The sequence below is a fragment of the Ammospiza nelsoni genome, chromosome 2 (genome assembly GCF_027579445.1).
Source record: "Ammospiza nelsoni isolate bAmmNel1 chromosome 2, bAmmNel1.pri, whole genome shotgun sequence".
In the NCBI taxonomy this organism is placed as follows: Eukaryota; Metazoa; Chordata; class Aves; order Passeriformes; family Passerellidae; genus Ammospiza; species Ammospiza nelsoni.
Genome location: NC_080634.1, coordinates 40,802,536 through 40,815,145, shown reverse-complemented (window position 1 = coordinate 40,815,145; position 12,610 = coordinate 40,802,536). Strand labels below are relative to the sequence as shown.

General features: G+C 44.1%; 1 protein-coding gene across 1 annotated transcript; it reads left to right on the top strand.

Moving 5' to 3' along the window:
• The first annotated feature begins 2,961 nt into the window (after positions 1-2,961).
• Positions 2,962-8,273, top strand: GPR83 (G protein-coupled receptor 83). The gene is made up of 4 exons (XM_059466301.1): positions 2,962-3,348; positions 4,193-4,318; positions 5,338-5,471; positions 6,290-8,273. The coding sequence occupies exons 1-4, from the start codon at positions 2,962-2,964 to the stop codon at positions 6,912-6,914; spliced, it is 1,272 nt and encodes a 423-aa protein (XP_059322284.1). The 3' UTR covers positions 6,915-8,273.
• The last annotated feature ends 4,337 nt before the right edge of the window (positions 8,274-12,610 follow it).

Sequence of the window (12,610 nt, the reverse complement as noted above, 5' to 3'; positions counted from 1 at the left end):
TTCACAATGTCTTTGTGTTTTATCTGTGGGAGATGCTTTGTGTTTTATCTATGAAAGATAAACATAGCAGCCTTCACTTCAGGGGAAAACATGTAACTGGAGTGTGCAGAAAGACTGTACTGTAAAGAGATGCTTGTCCTAAACATTAATGTGATTGATTATGCAAGGGGGCAAGATGCTCCAAAAATCAACATGATTTCTCAGTGGTCACACTGGATAGTTTTTTAAAAAATCACTTCTTACCAATGTAATTTCAATTCCTCTGCCCCAGAAAAGCTGAAAAATTCAGCAAAGCTCAAAAATTCAGTAAAGCTATGGTAGTAAAAGATTGTTCCCAGGAGCAGGGGCAGGGGGAAAAGCACACTGTGCTGTGTATTTAAAAAGGAAAAAAAAGGCATTATTCCTCATTTTCAACACTTCCAAACTTTTTGGCATGTCTAGTTGACTTTTTTATATTCTTATAATCTTTTATTCCCACCAGACCTGTTTTCTAATTTGTTATAATTTTGTTAAGAGTATTCTTGCAAAGGTATTTGTGATGACTTTTTTATCACCTGAATTCATGATCCATCCATATAGCTTTGTTTCAAACATTATTTTTCACTTTAGAAATGGCATAATCTCGCAGGCACCTTTTATAAAAACCACATTCAGCATGCCAAATCCTGACATTTCTGTGCAGCTGCCTGTTTTACTGTTGTAGTGCTGGGGATTGATGAGCAAGGGTGAAGTTGGCAGAAATAGGTACCAAGCTGCCAAACCTGTTATAGCCTGTTCTCTAGTAACAACCAAACATAGGTGAGCTGCTTAAACAGCTCATACTGGAGCATGTTTTAAATACAAAACTGAATCAGAGAGGTGTTGTGAAGCAGAGAAAGGCACACCAGCAGCATGGGAGACTCCTGACACAGAGAGCTTCCACTAGGCCTTTCCATGACCCTTTGTGGGTATTTTGGGTGTGCCTGTCCAGAGTGGCTGGACCACCTCCTCTGGATCACAAGACACAGAATGCAGCTCAGAGGAGAGTGGGCTTGAACTGACTGGGGGAGAAGTTTCCCATCCTCCAGCAGCCTGGCTAAGGAGGGGAGAAGGTACCCTGCTTTCCTGGATGAACCTCATCTTCAAAGGCAATGGCAGCTCTAGCTACATCTGCAAGGGTACCCTGCTAGAAATTAAGAATTAGATCAAGGGGCATAAATAAACAAAGCTGATAATTTTTGCTGAAATGCCAATTATAGTACAGGAGAACAGGGTGTAATAGATGTGAAACAATAAGAGCTGGTGTGTGAGTGGGAAGAAGAGGGAATGCCTTTACACACTGGCCAGCGGTGCTGGAAGGGAGAGGGGGACTTGGGAGCTGCTGGAGCAGCATAGCACACAGGGGGACATATGCCACTGACCCTTCTGTTCTCATCCCAAACATATAAGAACACTGCTCTGTCCTACTGTTTTCTTGAGCCTTTATTTGAGACTGGTTTCCTGATAGTGCTTCAGAGTGGGACGTTTCTTCTCTCTGAATGGTCAGGTGTGACTGCCACCTTTGCAGCTCCAGCAGGCCCACTGAAAAGCTTTCTCTGAGACAGTTGAATTGCCTGAAGAGCTTAAATTGTTCAATTTAATGGAAGAAACAGACTGTGGCAGCAGTGTGCAGAGTAGCTCTGTGGGTTGTCTATTCTGCTTGTTCTATTGTGTCCAGCTCCTGAGGAGTGGTGAAGAGAAGGCAGCCTGAAAAGTTCACTGAGGCAGTCACAAACATCTTTTGGAAGAGTTGTTGTCCCCAGTGAGTGACCATCTTATAATAATACAAGCTTTTCAGAAAGTGGTCATTTAATTAATGGTTAAGTAAAGCCTTTTATGCATAAAACCAGCTCTGGCTGGGGTTAGTTGGCATGACCCAAGCAGATCTGTCCTCAGAAAAGGTGCAGCACTGTACATGTGCACTTGGGAAGTGGCACATCTTTCTGTGTAAGATTTGTGGGTCTTGGTCTCTTGGTCCTGATTTTCAATTTCCTGCTGTGTTTTGTGGGAGAGGCAGAGGGAACACACATGCTGCTATCTCATTAATGCTTGGGAACAGCATACAGCTTCTTTTGCTTTGGATACTGGACTCACTGGGCTGGGACAGCTCCTGTTCTGTGTCCTGTATAATCACATCTTTGTAACTACCTCTATTCCTACAAACCCTACAAAGCAGTTTCACATCAGACTTTTATTCCTTTGGCTGAGAGGAAATACCTGCCAAGGGGAAACTTGAGTATTCCATGTTTCTCTGAAAGAAAAAATGTCATTGGAAAAATACTCTTAAGTACAATAAGGCAGCTTGTTAATTACAGTTAATCTGTTACATTCTATTCTATTCTATTCTATTCTATTCTATTCTATTCTATTCTATTCTATTCTATTCTATTCTATTCTATTCTATTCTATTCTTTATGCTAAGAAATGAGCTGAAACTTGCCTGCCAGACCTGTAAAACAGCTCAGATTTGACCTGTCCTGAGAGGGCAGAGCTGGCGCACGTGCTGCTGGTGTATAAACAGCATGGAACTTGCTGGAGCTGGGCTGCTGGTAGAGAAAACAGATTCTGACATCTGAAGGGAGCGATGTTGCCATTCTCACAGATGTACTTAGCTCGGAGTAGCGCCCGGGAGCGCAGCTGCATGGAAAGCAGCACGTCAGAGCACAAATTATGTCATGCAGCCCAATGACTGCAGAAGATCCCGGCTCGGAGCTCGCCTGGGGATATAAAGCCGGCTGAAGGACAAGAGTAGCTGCGAGCTGAGCGGGAGAGCAGCACATTGCGGGAGGCAGGAGCATCTCCCGGCTCCCGGTGTGCCGTGTTTGCAGCCCCCGAGCGCGCCGGGCTGAGCGAGGCGGGAGCGGCTCTCCCGGCGCACGGAGCGAGTTCTGCTCCCGCCAATGAGCCCTTCCAGAACCGCAGGAGCGGAGCAGCGTTCCAGAGATGTTGTCCTGTTTTGTCTGGCTCACCCTCCCCGACTTGGTTACCGCCTTTGTGAGCCCAGGAAAGTTGTCCCTTAACGGGAGCCTGGAGAAGACTTTTGTAGTCCCGAACGTGTCGGGTTTCTTTTCCTGGGATAATGACAGCCTGGCCGACTGGCGGAGCTTTGTGGACAGGAGCCGCTACGGAGCGGAGTCGCAGAGCGCCACGGTGAAAGCCCTGCTCATCGCGGCGTACTCCTTCATCATCGTCTTCGCCCTCTTCGGCAATGTCCTGGTCTGTCATGTTGTCATCAAGACGAAGCGGGTGCACTCTGCCACCAGCTTGTTCATCGTGAACCTGGCTGTAGCCGATATCATGATCACGCTGCTCAACACACCTTTCACGCTGGTAAGAGGGGGCAGAGATGCCTGGGATGCCCCACCCCGGAGGGAAAGGAAGCACCTCAGCATCCTCAGACATGGTGCAGCCTGGGATGGTGGGGGAGGATGCACCACCACAACTTCCCCCATGACTGAAGTAAATTTCTTTGGGCCTCTACAGTGCCATAAAGGTGCTTTGATGGCTTTTCCTGCTTTACACTGCCATAGGCAGTGTGTGGACATTCTGCAGATAGCTGTCCACTCCAAATTACAGCTATTGCAGTTGCCTTTGGAAAACCCCACATGTATTTTTCTTCTCTGATTCATGTTATCTAGCTGAAGATCGGAAATGACCCATTTTTTAAATGTGGCCCTGATAGTACTTGAGAAATAATAGCTTTGAAGTGAGTGCTTAGTACTTTGTAGCATCTCATCTTTTTTTTCCCCCCTTCTCTTTTCTAAAGTATTTTGAAAGCAAGGCTATAAACCTCTTGAAAAAATTAAATGCTTAGCATTGTTTAATAAGCTGTTCTGAAAAGCTGTAGTTTGCCTGAAGTGTAAGGTGTACAGGTTAGCCCTATCCCCTGAGTGGAGGCTAAAAGGAAGAGCAAATGTATTGACTGAATAGCGAGGCTGCAGAAGGATACACCGTAAATAAAACAGAACAAACATCTTTTTGCGCAGTGCTGCTGTATTGTTCGAGAGGCCACTGAGCAGCAGTAACTTGCCTCTTCAGTGTTCATATAATTATACAATTATACAAAGAATCTGCTATCTAATATGTGTCTTTTACACAGCACAAGGGATTGTGTACTGGAGGTGTACCTAAAAGCAGTTGTGAGGTGCACAAAACTAATGGTCTTCTTTTTTAGGCTCGTTTTGTGAACAGTACCTGGATCTTTGGGAAGGGGATGTGCCATGTCAGTAGGTTTGCACAGTACTGCTCCCTCCACGTCTCTGCCCTGACCCTTACAGCCATTGCTGTGGACAGGCACCAGGTGAGACCTCTCTGAAGCAGAGAGATGGAAAGCTTGGGAGGGTATAAGTAAGCTGAGAAGGATGATCCCATGTCCTTTGCCTTTCAGCTCCCAGAGTACCGTAAGATTCATGAGAAGCTGACAGGGTAGGGGGACAGTTCTTGTTGTCAGAATAGTTTCAAACCCACAGCAAGGTAGGAGGTATCCATCGCCTTGCTATCTCTTTCAGCTGAGTAAAGGGAGCTTTTAAGGCAGCAGATAATCCAGTAGCTCTCAAACAAGGAGAAAGATCAAGATCCTGACAGGAATTCATGTGGACAGCTCTCCTTTGAGGTGGCTTGTCCAGCACTAGGGTTGTAAAGGACATCCTGGTTAACTTTCTCAGCTCTATCTCCTGATGTTCTTGGATGTCCCACCTCCTGTTACCCTGAATACTGGAGATCTGACTGTAGCACACTGGTGTTTGTCACAAGCAGAGCTGTAGCTTGCTGTTGATAATGGGCTCAAAGCCAAAGACATTTGGGTATTATCAGCTTGGAGTCACCCAACAACCACCCAAAACTGTTTACAGTTGGCATTTTCTGCTAGGAAGATTGTTTCCGGAAAATGCACTCACTATCAGAAGCATTCCCATGGAGGTCTGGTTAAACCTTTTGGTTCTTTGGGTCACGGATAGTGAAGAGTTTAAGACTTTTTTCTCCACTTTTTTTTTTTTTTTTTTTTTTTTTCCATGAAGGAAATTGAACCTGGTAATGAACATGTGTTAACAGCTCCTGGTATGCAGTTTTTCCCATCTAGATGAAAGTACTGAAATTTGAGGATAGGACTAGGATCTAACTTGAACCATATTTCATGGTGTTAAAATTCAGGTTTTCATGTACAGCTTACACTCATTGGGAGCTGGGTGATGGCTGCACTGCTTGCATGCTAAATTACCACATTAAGTAATAGATTTCAGGCTGGAAGGTTGTATGGAAAAAAAAAAAGTATAATTTTTTCCAGAAATGTTATAAGCCTAGATTTTGGTTTATTTTGCACAGGTTATAATGCACCCCCTGAAACCTCGCATATCTACTGGAAAAGGTGTTATGTACATCTCTGTAATCTGGATCATGGCAACTTGTTTTTCCCTACCACATGCTATCTACCAAAAGCTCTTTACCTTTGAATACAGGTAAGGATGTGCTCTGCTTTCCTCCACAGTCTCCCTGGAGGCCAAACTCTGAGCAGTCATACTTTGGTATATTCTACTGAAAATCTTGAACATATGTCAAGGTCAGCCAAACCTGGTACTAAACTACAATTTTCATCCGATTCCTTCTGCAATGTCTGATATCCTGTCCTTTTTATTCTTAAATATTTTATCTTTATTCTGTCCCACTAACCACACGAAACAGGCTAAGAAGTTAGAGGATCTGGCTTGATCCTTTACTTCTAGACACTGGCATTTTATGCCATATACCAATCTGGCCTGTTTGGGTAGACCAGAAATGGGAAATAAAAAAACCCAACCTACCAACCAACCAAACAGAAACCCACTAAAACCCAAGAGGTTTTAATCTAGTCCTTTGCTCTAGGAAAGTACGTAAATCTGTCTCAGCTGTCAAGAGCCTTAGTATTTGGAAAGTGCTTTAATGAGGGAAAGGTCCTTAATATGTGCAGAGAATGTGTTCCTATTTGCCAAAGGACAGAAAATAAAAAACTGCTTGTATGCAGCTGGAAATTTTGTAATTGATGAAATTCATAAAATTATCATAAGGTCATGAATGCCCATAAGAAATTATCACCACATTGCTCACTGGCTGCTCCATGGCTTAGATCCTTGAAGAGCAGAGCTCTGCTCAGCTGTGACATTTGTGAGATAAACACAGTGTTTGCTTTCAGGCCCTGTGGCAGGAGCCCTCTCCCAGCTGGGTCCTTGTTTCTGATGTACTTATCCCGCTGTGCCTGGCCATATGTGCCTCTCATGCTGTCCCATCTCTCCGTTTGCAGTGAGGATGTCACCCGGTGCCTGTGTCTGCCAGATTTCCCTGAGCCCGCTGACCTCTTTTGGAAGTACCTTGATTTAACAACCTTCATTCTGCTTTATGTCCTGCCCCTTCTGATCATCTCCGCTGCCTACGTGACGGTGGCAAAGAAGCTCTGGCTGCGCAACGTCATCGGGGACGTCACTGTTGAGCAGTACTTCGTCCTTCGCAGGAAGAACAAGAAGACCATCAAGATGCTGATGCTCGTTGTCGTCCTCTTTGCGGTCTGCTGGTTCCCCTTGAATTGCTACGTTGTGCTCCTCTCCAGCCAGACCATCCACACCAACAACGCTCTGTACTTCGCCTTCCACTGGTTTGCAATGAGTAGCACCTGCTACAACCCCTTCATCTACTGCTGGCTCAATGACAGCTTCCGATCAGAACTGAAGGCTTTGCTCAACATGTGCAGAAAAGCCCCCAGGCCCACGGAACAGAGGCTTCCCTCCACAGTCCCATCCTACCGACTGGCTTGGCCAGAAAACGGCAACTTCAAGAGGTTGCAGGCCTCCCATGTCCTTCCACCATCCTCCAACATCCAGTCAGGAAAGACAGACATCTCTGCAGTTGAGCCAATAGTAGCTGTGAGCTAAACAGTGGCCTTGGACTGCACATAGATTTGGCAAGAGCTAAAATGGTGGGAAGATGTGGAGCCCTGGCCACACAACAGGTGATAAAGCCAAGAAGGAGGTTCTGCAGGAGGCAGTATGAAAGAGCTGCATGTTTGGTGCAGGCTGGTGACAATGGTGAGGAGGCCCTAGAGGGGAGAAAGTAAATTCTTCCCAGGAAGGAACTTTCCTCTTTGTCAAGGTGACTTTGGATTGGTTTGCATGATGGGGTTCTCTGCATGTGTGTTGCTGTAACCTGCATGACTAAGCCTTTTTAGAACTAGGACTCTGTGTTTTGCTGGTACTTAAATAACATTTTCATTACATCAGATCTCCCTTCCCCTTTCCTGAGTCTCCTTGTAGCAACATGGAAATGGTTGAGGTGTAGACCTTGAGGTTAGTATCTGAGATCCAGTGCAACTGGGTAGGAAAGCATTCTTTCTGAACTGGGGTCTGAAAAGTCAAGACCTGTTCAGAATGAAGGAACAGATCTATTCCATAATTTGTGTGTGTGTGTGTGTGTGTGTTTAAATACGCTTGCAGAAGTGGAGGATATGATAGACTTTGATAAATAGGAGCCTCTTACATTACAGGCACTTTCTCTAAGATAGCTTTGAAGAAAACTGGATGCCTATTCTTCAAGTAAGTCGATGGTTTTTCTTCAAATAGATAACTAAACCCAAAAAACATACAAAAAGTTGGACATAACATTCACAGTTGGAGAATGGATAATTAAGCGCTATTGTGAGTTTGAACCACAATAGAACCTTTATCAAAACATCTTTTCATCATTGTCAAGTTGCAGCTAGAGGATCACACAATTTGAATTTTTAACTTGCCTTTGAATGTTGCTCTCTTACCCTGTAAAGCACCTGTGTACTAGGGAGAACATATTTTCATGAGGGCACTGGCATTGTGCCAGCATCAAACCATGACAACTTGTCACTTCAGACATTTGGGACATTTCATTCCAACTAAGATGTTAGCTCTCTGGAATCAGTCCATAAATTAACTGCTTTGAGAGAAGAGATGGTATCTCTGATAGCAAGTAATAAAAATGGAACATTTGTCTGCAACTTATCCTCTGGTTGTACAATTTTGGTGCTTTTAAGGATAGCTGAGATGTGTCCTATTTGGCTAAGTGGCTAAGAAAATTCATGACTGCCAAGTGTCTGAAGTAGATTTCAGAACTCAATGTTCTTAGCAGAAGAAAATATGGGTTTGAAAAAATGGCGTTCCAAAACTTGTACCTTATATAGCACAGAAAACAAATACTTCCTTGTGCTGTGGAAATTAGTCTGAATATCACACCAGGATGACCCATTCCACATTTAATTTGCAGTATTCAGCAGTGAAATCAGAAAAATCTTATTATAAATGGAAAAATAAAAGAGTGAAGCTGTTTTTCTCAGTGTCCTGTAATAAACTGACAGTTCTGAAATTATTTTAAGCCTTGTGCAGAGTTTTCACACCTCAGCATGTAAAGAGACTGAAATATCTACCACTCCTTTCAGCTAACCTGCCCTTGCACAAGTGGTTATCACTCTCTTACTGTGAATCCAGTGCTATTTTACTGCCCTTTATCAATGCCTCTGGAGTCAGAATATTTTGTATCATTTATCTGCAGAGTCAAATCTTTCCTCCTGTCTTCTTTGACCCCTTACACCAAGTCCCATTTCCTCCCTCAACACTTGCAGCACATCAGCCCTGAATTGTTCAAGGACTTGAACTGGATGATCATTGTAGGTCCCTTGCAAATGAACTATTCTATTCTATTCTATTCTATTCTATTCTATTCTATTCTATTCTATTCTATTCTATTCTATTCTATTCTATTCTATTCCCCAGTTGTGCAGAGCTTGTGAACCATGCTCCCCATTGCAGTGGCAGCAGAATCCAGCACTTTACTAGCAAATAAATCTCTGAGAATGCCAAGTGCCTCAGTAAGACATCCTTTCTTTCGAGGCTGAAAGAAACATCTTTAGATTCACAGGTTTTGAGTGCAGTTGTAATCCTCCTACGTATGAAGAACACTGCAGTAACTCCAGTAGACAAAATCCTCAAATGCCTTCTCAAATGCTGCTGGTGAGTCTGAGTGAGGCTCCTGCAGTTACAGCTCTGCATCCTGCACCCCTGCACTGGGTGGCAAACCTTTCTCCTCCAGGCTCTGCTCAATCCTGAATCTGGGCACAAGGGGGGGTGCAAGAAGTTGAAGCTGTTTGATTTGAATCAAAGGAACAGGAGGGATGGACTGGATAAAAGGAAAAGAAGAGATAGATTGGACAGTGAATTTCAGGAGCCTGTCCAGGAATGAACAGGTAGCTGGTGGCCAGCAGAGGTACAAGTCTCTGAGAGACTTGGACAGCATGGAAGAGGGGGACATGATTAAAGCCCTGGAAATGGTGTCCTTGGAAACTGTACATCATATACTGTGTGTGCTACAAAGTGCTTAATGTGGTACAGCGTAATTTTGAATAATCAGCTATTTTTCATTTTCTTCATGTCTGATTTGGGATTCTGGACAGACATTTGGCATTCACCAGTGCTGCTGAAATCAGTGGGGGAGTTGTGTTCTGTGCACACAAAGTGCAGTATGATGCAAAATACTCAAAAAATTTTACACTCTGGGCAACTTAACTTGGGTATGCAGGCTTCATAGGTATTTTTCCATTCTACCCCATCTCTCTTGCAGACCAGAGGGTTCTTTTAAAATTCTAATACAGCCATTGGTGCATAAACTGCATTCAGATGCCATCTTGGTGGGTGTGAAGGGAGGATCTGAGTGTGGATATAATGAGACACGTGTACAGAATGGAGATTATCTTCAGTTTTCCATTTGGTGTGTGTTTGCTTGCTGTAGCTGGAGTTTTTGATCTCTTTTGAATTTGAGAGGTGTTGCAGGAGGCACTGAACAGCTATTCATTGCAGATCTGCATAGCCCAAGAACAGGTGTATTTTGCTAGTGTTTTATTTATTTTCTCTGTAGAAAGATGCAGAGACCTTGAAAGGGAACACAGACAATGCCATAATGTATTTTGCAGCTTGTGCTATTCTGAATAGCACTCAGGGGAAAACAAATCCTTGAAACCACCTCTTGCTTTTACACATAAAAGGAGGACAACTCTTCAAAGCACACTGAGATCACACAAGGAGAAGATGACAAATTTCTCCTGAACAGAAGAAAAGCACTTCACCTTTGGTTGGTGTTGTTTCTAACTGCAGGGCAGCCCACCTCTTCTCCTCTCAATGTGGGACGAATTTCTCCACTGAGCTGATGGAGATGAAAAGGCAACTGCTTAAAATATAGTAATGTCCTGTAACTTCAGGAATAGTAATTCCATTGTCTCTCTGGCATTTTCAAAGGATATCAGACACCATCTCCAGGCTGTCTTTATTTACTTCCACACTTCTTATAGAAAAGTGCTGGGAGATTCCAGAGACTTCAAAATCACAGTTTTCTGAGAAGCACAAACCTCTAATTTCTTCAATTAATGTATTAGCTAGCCACCACTAGCTGTTACAAACATGGTTTTTATATCTGGCAGGCACTGATCTCTTCTCTCTGGTGACCAGTGACAGGACACAAGGGAATGGCATGAAGCTGAGTCCAGGATAGTTTAGGCTGGATATCAGGAAAAGATTCTTCACCCAGAAGGTGATGGGGCCCTGGAACAGGATCCCCAGGGAAGTGGTCTCAGCACTAAGCCTGACAGAGCTTTGTTGTCCAAAGGAGCATTTGGACAGCACTATCAGGCACAGAGTATGATTCTTGGTGTGTCCTGTGCAAGCTCAGAAGGATCCTGATGGGTCCCTTCCAACTCAGAATATCTTATAAATATTTTATTTGGGGGCATCTTAAATATTTGCAAATTAAATGTGAAACTTCAAGACGTATTTGGATGCAGTTTGGGTAGAACACGATTAAGAGTCTGGCTATGAACTGCATAGAACTCATGAATGGATCGCTCTACAGGACCATGATATAATTGCTGGCTACACACTTATCTGCTTGTTCCAAATTTCAGGCTACAATTGTGCACTGAAGCTCCCTAGTAGGGAGCTTATGCTGGGTTTAGCAACAGCTGCATGAAGCTGTACAGCTCTGGGATGTGAACAGGGACATCTGCACAGCACTGAGCTATGACCTGTGCATGCACTCTGTTGTTTCAAGAACTCCAGGGATGTCATAGTCCTCTAAGTAGACTGACCTAGAAACTGCATGTGGACACACAGAGAGAGCTTTAGAATAGCAGTTTCCCAGGAGACTGAGAATAACTATTATTCACATCTGCCTTATTCATAAAGCCCTTGAGTGCTGGTGAATGCAGCCAGGTCCCTGCTGACGCAGTCTGCCAGCCTTGTGTCGGGGCAGCGGGCTGTGAACACACTGCACCCAGGAAGGCACCTACACCACCCTACAGCTCCTGGAGGCTTGGCTGGAAGTGCTGTGCCTTCCCACAGCCTCAGTGTCCAGTCCTGGTGGCTGATGACTTGCTGTTGAACTTCCTTGTGCCACCGAAGGGAAATGAGGATGGGATCCCGCTCTGCTCTCCCCATCCTGCACAGCCCAACAGAAGGGCAGCCCCTGCTCCTTCCTGGGGGTGGCACAATGGGTTTGGGAAAAGGTCTGGACTGGCACTAAAGAAGCAGGGAAATTATTTAGCCCATCCTTTTTTCCTTCTGGGTGCAATGTCTCCCATAGGCTGTCCTCTGGCTTGCAAGTTTGAAGGGATTTCTGAGTTATGGTGCAATGAAACTTTCCACCTCTTGCCTTAGGCTCAAAGCCATTTAATGATAGTTAGAGAGGCAGAGGTGAATCCAGGGATCATCACAATGTCCTGACCAGGAAAAAATTGCCTATTTCTATAAAACAAATGAGTGCCTCCTGACCAACTGACACAGTTTATAAACTGAGTGTGCATAATCCCTTTGGCCACTTTGGGTTAGCTGTTCAGGCCATGTCTCCTGCCAGCTTCTTGTGCACCTGCTCTTTGGCAGAGCTTGGGAAACTGAGAACTCCTTGGCTCAGGGTAAGCACTGATCAGCAACAACCAAAACATCACTGTGTTATCAGTATTATTTTTGTACTGAGTCCAAAACATGGCATTGTGCCAGCAACTAAGAAACACGTAACTGTATCCCGGATGAAACCAGGGCACCAATTAAATAACTGAAGGTCTAATAACTGATTCCTGGCTCTAAGGTGTTAGCTTACTTATTTTCATAACATGTAGGGTGAGGTCCATCCAGAACAGATATGTGGTGGTACAAGTGCTTGACTTTTAGCCCCTGAGGTCACAGGGATATGAGGATTTTAAGACATAGTTACATTTTTTGTAGGCTTCTTTTTCAGTTAAAAACACTATGATGTCATAGGTTTGTCAGAGGTCACCAGTTTTTAATAATATGAAGGACATGTATCAGATGTTCTAAAAGCACATCATCAGCCTCTGAAGGTACAAACTTGGTGGGATATGCCAGAGGGACATTTAGGGTGGTGATAACCAAATTGTTGCGGTCTGATCCCTAGTGATTTTTGGAAGTTGCTCTAGAAGTGAATTATTTGCCCAGAATTTGTCTTTGAAGAAGTCCTGAGACAGGGCTCAGGAATGATCTGACACTTGAACAAGGACAGCAAGGAGCAAACCCTTGAGCTTTGTACTCAGCATTCCTGTTCAGCA

Excerpts from the sequence above, each read along its gene's own strand:
- GPR83 (XM_059466301.1), top strand. The coding sequence starts at position 2,962 with ATGTTGTCCTGTTTTGTCTGGCTCACCCTCCCCGACTTGGTTACCGCC. Across the intron at positions 4,319-5,337 it reads TTGCTGTGGACAGGCACCAG|GTTATAATGCACCCCCTGAA; the intron begins GTGAGACCTCTC and ends TATTTTGCACAG. Across the intron at positions 5,472-6,289 it reads CTCTTTACCTTTGAATACAG|TGAGGATGTCACCCGGTGCC; the intron begins GTAAGGATGTGC and ends CTCCGTTTGCAG.